The 17,219-nt window shown below is 37.7% G+C and overlaps 1 protein-coding gene across 1 annotated transcript; it reads right to left on the bottom strand.

Moving 5' to 3' along the window:
- Window positions 1-2,971: 2,971 nt before the first annotated feature.
- Window positions 2,972-5,834, bottom strand: LOC311087035 (coiled-coil domain-containing protein 106-like; the record flags this gene model as incomplete). The annotated part of the gene is made up of 3 exons (XM_084120287.1): window positions 2,972-3,385; window positions 5,331-5,468; window positions 5,666-5,834. 3 exons carry the CDS (start codon window positions 5,832-5,834, stop codon window positions 3,063-3,065), a joined length of 630 nt encoding a protein of 209 aa, XP_083976413.1. The 3' UTR covers window positions 2,972-3,062.
- Between the last annotated feature and the right edge of the window lie 11,385 nt (window positions 5,835-17,219).

The following is a 17,219-nucleotide window of genomic DNA, read 5'->3' as shown; positions in this document are numbered from 1 at the left end:
TGCCATCTAGGGGACAATAAGAGGAACAACAACTAATCACCACAGGTAAGATATGTGTTTTTATTATAGAAATACATTACAGCATAGAACTATAACATCCTGTTGCAAAAATAAAACAAAACTGTCTGAATGCAGATCAGCGATGTGTGATGAGAATATATATATATAAGAATAAAATGACCATGACCTCAAGAGGAACATGAAGACTCAAGGTATTAGGGGTTTCTCTGTCTCCACACGGGATCGCTGGTTGGAGTCCCGGCTGAGCCAGCAGCTCTTTCTGTGCTCCAGTTTCCCCACAATCCAAACACAGGACGCTCGGACACTGATGACTGAGGCTTGTGTTCAAGTGGAGTAAATATTTAAATATGGCAGTGGAGTCGTCTGTGTATTTGTGTGTCACGATCTTACAAGTGAATATGCTTTTGACTGAAATATGGAAGTCTGAGGTTTGTACAAATTGGTGTGTAGTTATCAGACTGTGTTTATAGCTGTGAGAAAAGTAAATGTCTTCATAAACTGTGTTATCAATTGTAAAAATATATAAGAAAAGCATATAAATTAATACATTTTTGGTTTTGACTGATTTTCTGGTAACACTTTACAATAAGGTTCATTATTTAACAGTTAACTAAATTAGTTAGCATGAATTAACACTAGAACTACCAAGGCAGTCATTTTGAACTTTGAATTTGAATTTTACAGTGTAATAACTTTGGTAAAATAAAATCAATGTGGCTGTAGGACTCTGACCTTTCCTAAATGTCACAAAAAAAAAAAACAGTTCTGACTATTTCTTCCTAGAATGGCCATTGCGGTCATTTTGACCGCACGCATTATAGATATAAGTCCGTTTAATTTCCTGCCAAATCCCGCAGACATGTGCCAAATGTCACAAAGTAGTGTGTGGGAGCTGCACACGAAAGGCGGTGTTTACCTGTGTGGACTGTGCGTAAGCGTCAGTGAATGATGTGGGGTGTTCGCGCCGGGTAACCCTTCCTTTTACAGTCCCCTAATTATTAGATATTTACCTGGTAAATATATTGTAATTTATAGTTGGTTATTGGTTATTACCACAGGTAACAAGTATGTAAATGCAGAGAAACTACAAACTAAGTACTAAGTATTTACCTGGTAAGCATATGGTAAATTATATTATTTTAGTGTGTAATTACTTAAAGGGATAGTTCGCCCAAAAATGATATTTACGCCATGATTTACTCACCCTCAAGCCGTTCGAGATGCATATGTCAATCTTTTTTCAGACGAACACATTTTCAGTTATTTTAGAAAATGTCTTAGATCTTTCAGTGGTTATAATGTGAAGCAATGAGGTCCAGCTGATTCAAGTCCGAAAATGTACATGCATCCTTCTCAAAAATAATCCATCCGGCTCCAGGGGGATAAACGAAGGCCTTCTGAGGGTAATCCGTGCGGTTTTGTCGTAAAAATATACATATTTAAAACTTTATAAACTAAAATAACTGGCTTCCGGTGGCGGTCGGTGCGCGTTCACAGAGATGGATGCTGGCGTATGACGTAGCGTAGGAAGCGTCGTGACGTAGAACGAACGTGACAGCGCAGCCAGAGAGCAGAGCAAAACAAAACTCAATGTTCGTTCTACGTCACGACGCTTTCCATCTCTGTGAACGCGCACCGACCGCCACCGGAAGCCAGTTATTTTAGTTTATAAAGTTTTAAATATGTATATTTTTACGACAAAACCGCACGGATTACCCTCAGAAGGCCTTCGTTTATCCCCCTGGAGCCGGATGGATTATTTTTGAGAAGGATGCATGTACATTTTCGAACGTGAATCAGCTGGACCCCATTGCTTCACATTATAACCACTGAAAGATCTAAGACATTTTCTAAAATAACTGAAAATGTGTTCGTCTGAAAAAAGATTGACATATGCATCTCGAACGGCTTGAGGGTGAGTAAATCATGGGTTAAATATCATTTTTGGGCGAACTATCCCTTTAAGGTGATTAGTATGCAATTACAGAGAAACTACCAGGGGAAAAAACACCACTGTTAAATATCAACTCAACAAAGTACTGTGTACTTGTTACCTGTTTAGGTTGGTAATAACTCAGATTTAATTGTGTACTTCCTCAGAATGTAGGCAGCCAATTTTTAGAAACACCTCCAGTATTACCCATCAATTCAAGTTAGGTGTGTAGTTATCCTAAGGTTATGTTGGTAACAGTCCATGTTTATTTATTACTATCTTGAAATTAAGACGGTAGTTTCCAATAAATTACCTTGTCTTACGTAGTTGTTGTTCATTGATACACCCATTTATAGAGGGTTTATCAAATAATTTACCTTACACTTACCTGGTAACTACCCCGCAGGAACAGTTTTCCCTAATGTCATGGCACATCTTAAATACTGGGTATGTTCTTGCAGATGTTTTTACAATTTACTCAGTAAGTAAAGTGAAACTGTACTGTAAAATGAAGCCGTGTTTATTTCCATGGTATTACCGGAATTGTACCATATAATCTGATCATTCCCTTTTCCATATAGTCACACTTTTTTACCTTGTATGTCCTGCAACGTTACCAAGGAAAACATGACAATTTACTCGGTAAGTAAAGTGTAACTGTACTGTAAAATGAAGCCTTGTTTATTTCCATGGTATTACCAGACTCTTACCACATCCTTTGCTACTGCTTAAACATTTTTGAAATCACAAACTTTTACCATGTGTGTTCTGCAACTTAATTAAAACATTCTCAGTAAGTAAAGTGAAACTGTACTGTAGAAGCCTTTTTATTTCCATTGAATTACTGGGATCTTACCCTATAATCTGTAATAGCTACAGTTACTGTGTAAATCAACAGTATTTACTCAGTAAGTAAACTGAAAATATACCGTAAAAGGAAGCTATCTTTTACATGGTATCACAAAGAATTTAAATAAAGAAATATTTACAAACTTAAATCATATTAACAACCCTTAATAGAAACAGTAGAAACTGGGTTCAAAGAAACACAGAACCCTTAACAAAGTGCAAAAGTGGGCATTAACAATAAGGACAGCAGTGTGGCCTCTCACTTTCTAAATTTATATTTAATGGGGAGCAGCTCTGAATCTTCTTTCATTTTTTTTATTTTTCCCCCAAGAGGTTTGTTGCCCTCTAAGAAGGCCTTGCAGGTTTTTGCATAATTGCCTACAGTGTCCTCCTCCTTGAACACTGGCAGCGGCCCGAAGTTTTCACCTTCTGCAGCAATCACAATTTCAGCAATGACAGCAGTCAACGTGATCGTGTTCCGGTCCATGTCCAATGTTATGCAGCTGAGGCTCATGCTCCTGGTGCGTCTAAACTCTTTTAAGACAGCACGGTACCTATGCACAACGTCCTCTGGACTCTGAACTACAAGACAGATCATAAAACCACATTAAAACATTATTCCATAACTACACAAAAATACAGCTTTGATTATATAAAACAGGACAATCAGGCATTAGGTGAATAACCTGAAGCGATCTAGTGCCATCACAACTCTTCTGTAACATCAATAACGTATTCCAATAAAACACATAACTGATTCATAATTGGCCCAGACTTGAATATGGAAGCTGTATATGGAGTTGTGGATTGTGTGTTGGCAGTAACCTTAACCTTATGCTTCAACACATGAGGGCGCTACACTGAAAATAACATTCTTATATTAAGAAAATGTCATATGTACACTGTAAAAAAAAATTGTGATTTTAACGGTAAAAGACTGTAAAAATGCTACAGTGAAAAACTGTTAATTGGTTAACAGAAAGTTTCCATACTATATACGGTCTGTGATAGATCTAATGGTATATTTAATGTAATTTTACTGTAAAATACCATTAAATTTACAGTTTTTGAAAGTGAAAAAGAACAACTCATTGTATAATTTACAGTGAAAAACCGTAAATTGACATTCCCACAATTCCCTGCGTGACACTTCACATTTGATCTATTTTTGTTAAAATAACTGTTTCCTCATAGTTTTCTTAGTTTGTTCTAATCAGTTATGTACATTAGGGTTTTATGTTACATGTGTGTTACCATGATGGTGTTTAAAGGGGGGGTGAAATGCTCATTTTCACTCAATCTCCTGTTAATCTTGAGTACCTATAGAGTAGTATTGCATTCTTCATATCTCCAAAAAGTCTATAGTTTTATTATATTTATAAAAGAAAGATAGGCTGTACCGAGTCTTTCCGGAAAAAAACGAGCGTCTGGAGGCGGGCCGTGTGGGCGAAGCCAGAGCCATAGAGAGAATTCTCTCTATGGCTCTGGGCGAAGCTAACGCTGTGCCGACGCGCTGATAGCTAACAACAACACACAGAGACATTTGAACCAGTTTTACTCACCGCCTGCGACCGCGAACCTTTATCATTGTGACTGCTCGATCCTTAAGCATTAGACAATCTGCAAATCCGTCGATCTGGGCTTTGTTTATAAAACAATCTTACACAAAACAGTCTTACACAACTAATTTTTGCCCCGGAAAAACAATCTGCATCCACTGTTCCTAACGCTGGGTTCTTTGGGAAGCTGAACACGGTAAGCTTTCCCTCACATCCAAAAACACACTTTGGAGACATTCTTGAACAAATCCTAGGCAGCGTTGCCGATGATTTCCTGTTGAAGCGCGTTGATGTGCGCGGTCTCGCTCTCCTCTGGTCGACGTGTGCGCGGGCGAGCTTTTCCGGGAGAAATGCTCATATAAGGAGTTCCACTCTGGTCTACGTCATTAGATCCACGATCGAAAAAAATCAGCCGAAACTTTTACCAACCCGGAAGTAAGATTTTCGGCACAGAAATTCTCTGTTATTCGTCCAAAATATTTTTTTAAAACTTTGGCCATGTTAAGCATGAGAATCCATCTCTTTAACACTGTAAACAACTCTGAATACATGAAACACCATTGTACCCCCCCTTTAATGTTTGTGTGAATGACACTGTGCAGCTTCTATTATATTAGTATTACATTTCTTGTGGAAGACCTGCTTGTGATGAGCTTTGATTGATCATGTGACTCTCATCACTGCTGTGATTGTTGGTTATCAGTGTATTACAATGGTACAAAACAGATATTAATACTTCAATAGGACGTTAAATTCACATTATATCAGATAATGAATTACGGTTTATTACTGTAAATTTTAAGTTAAGTCTGTAAAACCAATAAAGTTGCTACCGTATTTTTGAAGGTAAAGTACTGGCAACCACAGCTGCCGTTTTTTTATCGTAAAAATCACGGTTTAATTTTTTACAGTGTACATACAAATGTAATTTAGTTGTGAGCCTTCTTTTTTCAAATTATACAAGTCACCTCTTTTTCCAAATGCTGCATGGGTTTTCTTGTTCTTCTTCTGCTTTCTCTTCCTCTTCCCTCTTTCAGAAGAGGAGTCTGACTCAGAGTCAGATGTTGAAGAGTCTGAAGAATCCATAACCCTCTTTTTGTGGGACCCTTAAACAGAGTAACAACAAATTGAAAGTAATTAAGTGTTCTCAGTGTTGAAAAAATCATCTTCTTGTAGTATATTTCTCTTATTCATTTGCATAATGTGGGGATATCAATAAACGCAAAATAACAAACAACTTGAATAATTATGCATGTGGTAAAAGCTTTCTGTGTTGGTTATGGGAGGACCACAGTCTGGATACCTTTTGAAGTTGTTGAGGGTCCGGTCTTTACTGGGTTGAGAGTTTTCTCCCTAAGGAAATCCCGCTCCTCTTTTAGAAGCCGGTTCTCCTCTTTTAGAAGCCGGTTCTCCTCTTTCAGAAGCCTGTTTTCCTCTTTCAGTAATTTAAAATCCTCCCGGAACTTATCCATGGTTGGAGCAGTGGCTTTCTGTTGAATCTCTACAACTATAATAGATGCAAACAGAAATATATTTAATGTTTAAGTATTTATTTTTCATTTTAAATGAAAATACTTTCATTATTAATCTTAGTTAATATTAATTTCAACATTTACTAATATGTTATTACAATCAAAGGTTGTATTTGTTAACATTAGTTAATGCACTGTAAACTAACATGAACAGCTTTATTTTTATTAACTAACATTAACAGAGATTAATAAATACTGTAACAAATGTATTGCTCATTGTTAGTTTGTTAGTTAACCCCCTGGGGTCGGCGGTATCGACTCAAAAATACTCTGTTGACTTTGATTTTCCATAGGAGTTTCATACATCAATCGATCCTGTTAAGTGTGTATTTTTTTTGTGTATACTCACAATAAAAACAAAGTGTTGTGCTTTTTGCCAAATAAAGAAAAATAAACACGAAGCGAGTTCTGCCTTCTCTCAGTCAGTGAAGTCCGTTCTGAAACGCGTCCGAAAATGAACCATAACTCAGCGAATACTCAGTCAAACAGGCATACAGACACACAGGCATGAAGCTTGAATTCTCTTCTTTTAAATGAAGTAATTTTTATAAAAAACAAATATTCTCAGTTTATGCAATCTGTATGAAAAGAGAGAGATGTCAGTCGTTCTCATCTCAGATCATTAAGTTTTAATGTGACCCCGCCCACGGAGAGCGCGTGCTATTCAAACGCAAATGACTGAGGCAATCCATGCAAACTGTGAATGCCCCCATATCAGCTCGAGAAAACACATCAAGCTTATTCAGATCATTGTACTTGTTTACACCATCTCGCAGCGCTGTGAGGAATAATACTATCGTAATAATAATAATGGAAAATGTACGGATGCCGCTGAGCTGAGGAATACTGTAGTAAGTTTTTTTTTCATTCTCAAGTGAATCGCGTTTCTGTGTGTGAATGAATAAATGGCAGAGATGTTTTGGCAGCGCTGTTTACCACAGCTTTGGCAGCGCTGTTTACCACAGCTCGCAAAAAGACGTTTTAAATTTGAATCACGTTTCTGTGTGTGAATGAATGTTTCGCTTTTAGCAAACTGTATTGCTATACTGAGTAAAAATCGACTGAAATATGTTGAAATAAAATGTATTTGTATAAGCAATATTAAACTGCAAATTAACATTTATATTTCTTATAATAAAAATGAAAGACCTATGTTACAGACATATGAAAGACAACATTTCGTTGATTAGTTTTGGATAGATTATACATTTTTACTGTAAAATATCTGCCACCTCAAATAAGCTTTTGTTTGCCAATTTTTGCTCATATGTTAAATAAAATATGTTTTGTCAAAAATAAAGTAATCAAATAATAGGTTATAGTGTTTATTCCAATGTAGCCTAGGCTATATTTAAGTAATGAATCCTTAACTTTGAAATATGTATGATAAAATGTATACTTTAGTTTTTACAAAGAAATATTACACTTGAATTGTTGTTGTAATTGTAACCTTTTTAATAAAAATATATATATATATATTTACAAGGTAGATGTAAACAAACTATTAAAAGGTAAATATAAGCCTTTTCTTTAAATATTTTTTATTGTGTTTTATTAGTGACAAATTTGGGGAGAGGATAAATATTCCAAAACTGAAAATACAGTATGAGAATTAACTGCACAATTACTAGACATGTTTTCCTTGGATATTATAGGCCAATTTGCAAGCACAATTTGTAAAAAAAAAAAAAAAAAAAAAAAAATTGAGATGCTTCCAACTGTTGCTCTTGCATTCTTTCTTGTGGCTCAGTGACACCTGAATGAATGGCTCATTAAGTATGCGGGCCCCATTGTCTCCTCAGGTGCGAACCACTAAATATGCATGATGGTGTTGGATCGTTGACACCCCACTCGCATATTGCCTTTCCAAACAGAAAGTGTTTTGCAAAATTTAAATCAATGTATTGTGTTATGTGAATGATTAGGCAGGATGATTTTCACATCATTTTGAAGAAAAAACTCTAGGCAACGAAAGTCTTATTGACACATTTAGTATGTGTTTTGTGGCCTTATTTCAGAAACTTTAGTTTTTAGTTTTTTCAATAACCATGCATAAACATAATTCTCTCAAAAATACAAACATGTACATTCATGTTGCTCACATATTATGGTAGCCCTGTTTGTGCTAAATAGAGTGTAATTACACCTTTGCCATTAATATGTTTATAAGCAAATGAAAAAATCACCAAAAACACCAAAAACACCTTAGACCCCAGAGGGTTAAATCATTAATTAATGTTAACTAATGAACCTTATTGTAAAGTGTTACCATCATAACTTGTTCTATTTCAATTCCACCGCAGAGCTTTGTAGTAATCAGGCGTCCATATGGGAACGGCCTTTAATTCCTCTTGCACAAAACTAATATAGGCTACTATGAAACAGTTTATTTATTTCAAACAGAATATTATTTCTATAAAAACACATTTGGACTTAACGAGCGCTTCAAAGGTAACAGGAGTCACTTTTTTCTCCTTTTCATCTCTTGTACCATGCAGGTTACACCAGTAAATCTATAAGAATTAGGGGCTCGTTGTTTCCGTTAAATGAACTGAACGATTGAATTGTAGAGAATCTAACCGATCTAAGGATGTGTAGCATGTCCATACTGACATATTGATCATACGTTTAAACATTAATATTTGTATTAACGATCTAAGCAGCTTAGAAGCAGCTATAGCGGCTATAATGTTACAACAGGGACCAATTTGCTGCCCTAGGCAAGATTTTACCTGGTGCCCCATGCATCACAGCCCATTTCACCCCTTCATCGTGTTCATGATTTTAGCCTATATATATATATATATATATATATACACACACACATTACAGCCTAAACACAAAGCATTGCATCTAGCATTCAAGTCATGTCCCCCTTTTTTTTATAGCGTTTTTAACAATACAGATTTTATTTCAAGGCAGCTCTACAGTGAAAACAGGAAATAATGCAACATAGTTTGCTTCTCCTGTACAGCAGATCTAGAAGGTGTCATAAGTTCAGTGATGGTTTATTTTTGTTGTAAAAAAGTTATTAATTTAGTTAATTTATATAGCTTCTCTGGATAAAACAGTGATGTCATTGTCCATTTGCCTATTCCGCCTAACTTATGCCGCGGGCTGGCCCTGCTGTTACAACCCACATGGGTAACACTTTACAATAATAGTACATGAATAATCATGTACTAATACCTGAATTAATAATTACTTTACTATGAACTAATGATGAGTTAAGACATGTACTAATGAGGAACTAACCTTAACTACGACATGAGTCATATGAATTCCTGCATGAATATACCATCTTAACTACACGTTAGTACATGCTTGTTAATTAATGTATTAATTAACATTACGGGGTAAACTAAATCAAACTTGCTCTAGAAAATTGACACATTTTGTGTCCCAAAAGAAGAGCAAGAACCCTAACTGACTAACATCCGACTGCATTATGATATAAATGTAGCGTAGCGCTCGGGAGCGGCAGCTCTATTTTATATGACATTGGGCGGAACAACAATTTATACCCACGCTCAATTCAGTTTATTATTTCCGACTACGCCACTTGGGGAATTTCGCCCCAAGAATTTAATATAACCTCTAAGCTAAGGCACACACAGATCCTAACCACAGTTGGAGTCAGAGACATAGGTGATTGAAAACATATATATTTTATTAATTGTTAAAAGACAGTTCTTTTTTTATAAAAGGTGTTGACCAGCAATCACTCTCTTCAATTTACTAAGTTCTAGAGTTGGCTGCAGAGGAACCTGGGCGTACCCAAGGGGCAGTCTCAAGATATCACCTCTATGAAGAGCACTCCATTCAGTGCACACACACCAGCACAGCACACACTCCACGACTCATGTCAGAGAAGACCACGACTACAGTGAAGACCCTACCACCTAATTGGTCACTTGTCTGCCCCCGGGTGCCCAGGCCCTGCCAACAAAAAAAAGAAAAAAAGACATTAAAGAGCAGTGTTATGCAAAACAAAATAACAACAAAATAATGAAAATTGTCATACAATTCCAGGGCGGAACCAACTCCTTGGTCCCAACCTGATCGTCACCAATCAAAACCAAAGATAACAAAGAAAATCACATAAATTCAGCAGTATAATTCAATCACAATAAATAAATAAAAATTTATAAATTTACTAATACAATAATTGGATTCGAAACAAAACACAGATTCAAAATTACTCAGTCTTTGAAAGTAATTAAAGAAATAAACAAGAAAAAGGAAACAACAAACACTCAAAACATATCACGAAAACAGAGTCACCGTTCGCTGGAAACAGTTCACTTGAAATGGTTCACTCGAACAGCTCACTTAGAACGGTTCACTCAAGACGATTCAATCAAGATGTTTCACTCGAGACGACTCGCTCGTGACAAAGCAGCACACACCAAAAACAAAACAAAACAGAACCAAAACAGAACAGCAGCTGATGAGGCCCAGCGCGAACAAAGCCTTATGACGAAGCACAGGGCCGATAATGCTCATTCAGAAAGTCGGCATCGTCCTTATCGCATGCCTAAAAGCAAAACAGAAGGTGTTACACTGAGAGTTCTTCTCCCTTGGCTTATGCTCGAACAGTATACTCACAACAAAGCATGCTGTCCCAGAATCACTATCCCCAAGCTATGCGGTAGATGGAGCCGAAGGTCTCCGACAAGCTCGTTGGCATGAAGCGCCGATAGATCGTACACTAAGCATACAGATCAGTCAGATTACTCGCCTAGTCAAAGCAAACCATAAAACTTCATCTACAAACCACCGTCGCATACAAATACTTCTCTTACCTGTCTCAAGTGTCCACATTCAACTCTCCAAATAAGCACATAGACCCGCCAACAGCACCGCCAGTGGATAAACAGCTTCGGCAAATTTTTACAAGCAGCACATTTTACGCTGACTCCAACAGAAAGCAGCAGGGCGCATGGATGACGTCACGGCCCCGGATAATGACGCATACCAAGGAACTGGTAGCTCATGCTCTTATACGCCCCGGACGCCTGGCCATTGGCCAAACACTAAACGATGACGTAGGAGGTAGGAGGGGTAATAACCCTTCCTGCTACATAAAGACAGTAAACCAATCCATAAAATGACCACATAAATAACCATCATCTGTGCTAAAACTAATATTAATTTTGAAAATTGCATCTCTTAATGAATATGTTAGTGTAGGTATTTCCCTCTTGATGGCAGCAGTGGAATCACTTAAAACAGAATGAGATTAAATAGTTTTTAATGATGAATGCATCATTGTGTGTTCAATGAGTAAAGTTATGTCATGGTTACAAAAGACGGAAGCAAATATGCAAGTAAAACTCTGTTTATTGATAATGAGAATAATGTCCGGTAATGAAGCTGGGCAGACTGGTGACACAGGGACTAGATGGTCAGCGATGGTGTCCGTGAAGTGAAGTGATGCAGACGTGACGATCCAAGTGAAGACAAAATCCAGGTGAACAGAAAACAGGAATGGGAACACGAACAGGAACGCCAACAGGAACAGGATCACACGGGAGACATCAAACAACGATCTGACAATGAGAGGAGAGTGCGGTGAGGTTTTAAAGATGCGGGAATGAGCTGCAGCTGGAGTGATGAATGAGATCAGCTGGAGCGCTGATCAGTCGGGATGAGCGGTAACGCCCACTCACACACACTCATACACGCATAACAACAGAAACACGAGAACCGTGAACCGTGACAGGTTAAATGTAAACATTGCAAGACATCTAGTGTCATTCACTGATGTTTGTGACAGTTGCTGGTGTCGAATTTATGAACAATTTTACATTGTGCCCTTTTAGTACATCTTTCTTCTGATCTGGAACATGTTTGATTTAGTTTAAACCCGAAATGTTAATTAATACATTAATTAACAATTATGTACTAACGTGTAGTTAAGATGGTATATTCATGCAGGAATTGATATGACTCATGTAGTAGTTAAGGTTAGTTCCTCATTAGTACATGTCTTAACTCATCATTAGTTCATAGTAAAGTAATTTTTAATTCAGGTATTAGATTATTCATGTACTATTATTTAAAAGAGTTACCCATGATGGGTGTTGTAGGCTGCAAATTTTGCTGACGTTAGCCTGATACTAACTTGACGTTATGCTAACAAATAAACAAGTTTTTGCAGAGCTGTGATTGAGCAATCCCACTAACTGTAAAAAACGTACAGTGAAAAACACAACTTGTAAGAGTGAGGATTGGTGGCACACTAAACATCTGATTTGGCTCATTAAATTCTTTACTAACGTTATGTAATATTAATTTAACGTTACCTTCATTATCCGACTGCAGCGGCTCATCTGGGGGGCTTCTGCTCTTATTGGTTCGTCTGGTAACTCGCGTCCTTGGCATGATCTGTATTTAAAAATATTGAATATAATAAAAAAAAAAATTAAACAATAAAAATATCATAACTAAAACATAAGTTATTAAAGAATAAGTTACAATTCAGACCAAGGATGGATATAGGTGGTAAGAACCATGCATCACTGCCACACAAACTACACCTGGATTAATTTGCCATTAGATTATACAGTGTCTAGATTGGGGGAGAAGTGACAGTAAGCACAATGCGACAGTGATACTGTATTGTAGCATCCTGAGTTAGAAAGGATGTTATGTTACATAACAAAAATAATTCACAAGTCAAACACCCAATCTGAATCAGATTTAAATATTTCACATACTGAAGAGAAAACAAAAAGCCTTTAGAATATCACCTGGGAAAATCTAGCTCTTCTGATGATGCCTACAGGTCACAGACTCAATACCGTTACTGCATGGAACATACTTTTATTAACATAAAATGAGGGGTTCATGTACAAAAAGGGCTAATCTCATCCTGTATGGATGTAAGTACCCTAAAACTTAAGCTGACAGGGTGTACTTTAACCTCAAGGTCACGGAATCCTTTCACACTGAAGGTGTTGTAGTACAGAACCAAAACAACAAAAAATATCACTTTGCATAGACTTACAGTACTCACTCTAAGTGTAATGTTCAACAATGATCACCCAGTACCTTATTACAGTCTGACAAACTATGCAATGTTGGATATTTATAGATTATGTCATATGTTACAGGAGCTGTAGAAAGGCAAACCACAGGGGTAGGGGCATCACAAGGTCCATCAGAGAGGGCTCAATATTCTCCAGGTCACACATTACGTTAGCATCATGGATGAAGATTATGCACAGGTTGGGAGCTCTCTCTGTTTCTCTATCTCGTGCTTTTTCTTTGTTGTGGTTACATTGTAACAATGTCCTGCAATATTGCCTAATATTACTGATTTATTCAATCCACATTTGCTGGTTTGTTGATAGGTAATTTAATTATTATGTTTAAACGGTAACACTTTATTTTACAGTGTCATTGTTACATACGTTACATCTACTTACCATAGTAATAACAGTAAATTATGCATAATTACATGCAACTAACCCTCAACCAAACCCTAATCCTACCCTAACCCTATAGTAAGTACATGCAGTTGCTTAATATTACTCAGTACTTAAATATATAATTACACTGTAACAACGACACCTTAAAATAAAGTGTAACCGTTAAAACATTGTTTTATTATTACAATTAGGCTATGAGGGTATTAACTGGTAATATGTTGATAGTAGTTGTCATGTTCAGTAGTTTTTTTCTCAGTTTGTCGCAGGGTTTGAGAAAGAGATCGAGGATGGAGTATGTGGGAGCAGCCAATCATTGACCAGGGTGACTACACTGTTAAGAGAGATCTGTGGTAAAGCAGTCAGGCGACTGGAGATTAGACGGAAAATGCGTATAGGAGGGAGGAGAGCTTTTGTTGCCATAGATGAGAGCAAATTCAGAAACAAAATAAAGGTAAGGTCTGGTTTTGTAAGTAAAATGGTAATGACTGTTTAATAATAAAAAAGTACAGTGCATCTTGTAGGTGGACAACCATTAAGACATTTTACTTATTTTCAGTATGGACGTGGACGACGTGGACACACCTGGAGAAGACGCTCATGGGTCTTTGGAATGGTGGAAGTCAAGGGATGCCATAGACGTCCCATCTTAAAGCTTGTAAAATATCGTTCCAGGAAGCGACTGCTCCCAATTATCCAGAAGTACATTAGACCTGGTAGTAAAGTGATAAGTGATAGCTGGAGTGCCTACAACAGGTTCTCACGTCATGGTTACATTCACTATCAGGTGAATCACAAGAGACATTTTGTCCACCCTGGGAGTGGTGCTCACACGCAGCATATAGAACGGGCATGGCGAAATTATAAAGAGGACATTTACAGATACAGAGGAAACCTGACAGAAAAGGCATTAAAGATGAACTTGAGGTTCATTGAGTGGAGCCACTGGCTTGGAAAGGAGCACAAGAAGGGTATTCTTGGACGCCTTTGCAAAGACATCAGAGCGTGCTACCTTGTTTAAGTGATAGTGATGGGGTAAATACTGCAGATTTCCTATCGTGTGATTAATAGTTTCAGTCTATTTAAAAAGAAATAAAATGAAAATAGACTCAAGAGCTCCTCAGAGGCCACATTACAAACCTATCACAAATTATAAGCGTCTGATCTTACAATGTGACCCCCCAAAATCAAGGCTTCCTTTTACAGTATATTTTCAGCTTACTTACTGAGTAAATACTGTTGATTTACACAGTAACTGTAACTATTACAGATTATAGGGTAAGATCCCAGTAATTCAATGGAAATAAAAAGGCTTCCTTTTACAGTACAGTTTCACTTTACTTACTGAGAATGTTTTAGTTAAGTTGCAGAACACACATGGTAAAAGTTTGTGATTTCAAAAATGTTTAAGCAGTAGCAAAGGATGTGGTAAGAGTCTGGTAATACCATGGAAATAAACAAGGCTTCCTTTTACAGTACAGTTGCACTTTACTTACCGAGTAAATTGTCATGTTTTCCTTGGTAACGTTGCAGGACATACGAGGTAAAAAATTGTGACTATGTAAAAGGGAATGATCAGGTTATATGGTACAATTCCGGTAATACCATGGAAATAAGCAAGGCTTCATTTTACAGTACAGTTGCACTTTACTTACTGAGTAAATTTCTAAAAACATCTGCAAGAACATACCCAGTATTTAAGATGTGCCATGACATTAGGGAAAACTGTTCCTGCGGGGTAGTTACCAGGTAAGTGTAAGGTAAATTATTTGACAAACCCTCTATAAATGGGTGTAGCAATGAACAACAACTATGTAAGACAAGGTAATTTATTGGAAACTACTGTCTTAATTTCAAGATAGTAATAAATAAACATGGACTGTTACCAACATAACCCTAGGATAACCAAAAACCTAACTTGAATTGATGGGTAATACTGGAGGTGTTTCTAAAAATTGGCTGCCTACATTCTGAGGAAGTACACAATTAAATCTGAGTTATTACCAACCTAAACAGGTAACAAGTACACAGTACTTTGTTGAGTTGATATTTAACAGTGGTGTTTTTTTCCCTGGTAGTTTCTCTGTAATTGCATACTAATCACCTTAAGTAATTACACACTAAAATACTATAATTTACCATATGCTTACCAGGTAAATACTTAGTAATTAGTTTGTAGTTTCTCTGCATTTACATACTTGTTACCTGTGGTAATTACCAATAAGCAACTATAACTTACCATATATTTACCTGGGGCCGTATTCACAAAGCATTTTATCTTACCACTAGGAGTACTCCTAAATCGCACTAAAAGATTTTAGCTAGGAGTTTTCTCTTAAAGTTATTCCCCAGCCAACATTTGTATGTGGGGCCCATATGGGTATGAAATGGGCTGAAAAATGGGCCCCATGTAGGATTGTCCGCGGGTTCCATAATGGCCCCATGTTAATTGCCCAGATGGATTTCATGTAGGATTGCACTTGGTACTAGGTGGGACCCAAGTGGGCAAAATGCACAAGACCCACCTCGGTCCCAGCTTTAACCCAGTAGACATTTGTACATGGGGCCCATGTGGGTTCGAAATGGGCTGAAAAATGGGCTCTGTATGGGATTGTCCGCGGGTTCCATAATGGCCCCATGTGAATTGCCCAGATGGATTTCATGTAGGATTGCACTTGGTACTAGGTGGGACCCAAGTGGGCAAAATGCACAAGACCCACCTCGGTCCCAGCTTTAACCCAGTAGACATTTGTATATGGGGCCCATGTGGGTTCGAAATGGTCTGAAAAATGGGCTCTGTATGGGATTGTCCGCGGGTTCCATAATGGCCCCATGTGAATTGCCCAGATGGATTTCATGTAGGATTGCACTTGGTACTAGGTGGGACCCAAGTGGGCAAAATGCACAAGACCCACCTCGGTCCCAGCTTTAACCCAGTAGACATTTGTATATGGGGCCCATGTGGGTTCGAAATGGGCTGAAAAATGGGCTCTGTATGGGATTGTCCGCGGGTTTCATAATGGCCCCATGTGAATTGCCCAGATGGATTTCATGTAGGATTGCACTTGGTACTAGGTGGGACCCAAGTGGGCAAAATGCACAAGACCCACCTCGGTTCCAGCTTTAACCCAGTAGACATTTGTACATGGGGCCCATGTGGGTTTGAAATGGGCTGAAAAATGGGCTCTGTGTGGGATTGTCCGCGGTTTCCATAATGGCCCCATGTTAATTGCCCAGATGGATTTCATATAGGATTGCACTTTGTACTAGGTGGGACCCAAGTGGGCAAAATGCACAAGACCCAACTCGGTCCCAGCTTAACCCCGCCGACATTTGTGTATGGGGCCCATGTGGGTTTGAAATAGGCTGAAAAATGGGCTCTGTATGGGATTGTCCGTGGGTTCCATAATGGCCCCATACCAACTGCCCACATGGATTTCATATAGGATGGCACTTACAAAAAGGTGGGCCCCAACTGGGCTACATGCACAAGACCCTTCTTGGTCCCAGCTTTAGTTTTTTTGTGGGTACTACAAGGTTACTACATGGGCCGAAATACAGGCTGTAAGTGGGTTTGTCTATGGGTTCCATGTTGGCCCCAGCAACTTACTCATTTAGGATTTATGCAGGATTTCACAGGGCTTTAGGTGGGGCCCAACTAGGAATCATATGCATGTGGCCCAACTAGGGATCATCTGAGTTCCATCTAAATGAATAGCAACACCACACAAACAAGTTTTAAAGCATTAGAGCACACAGTGAGATTGAAATCTTTTCAAATTAAAATTTTATTGAAATTACCCATCATATTATGCTATATTCTGAAATTCCAGAGACAATATTTAAAGAAGCAGATTTATGTCAGATTAAAGAGTATCTCTTTAAAGTTATA

The sequence above is a fragment of the Abramis brama genome, assembly GCF_963993115.1.
Source record: "Abramis brama genome assembly, chromosome: 7".
Taxonomy (NCBI): domain Eukaryota; kingdom Metazoa; phylum Chordata; class Actinopteri; order Cypriniformes; family Leuciscidae; genus Abramis; species Abramis brama.
Note: the sequence above shows the minus strand (reverse complement) of the source record. Positions and strands in the feature narration are given on the sequence as shown.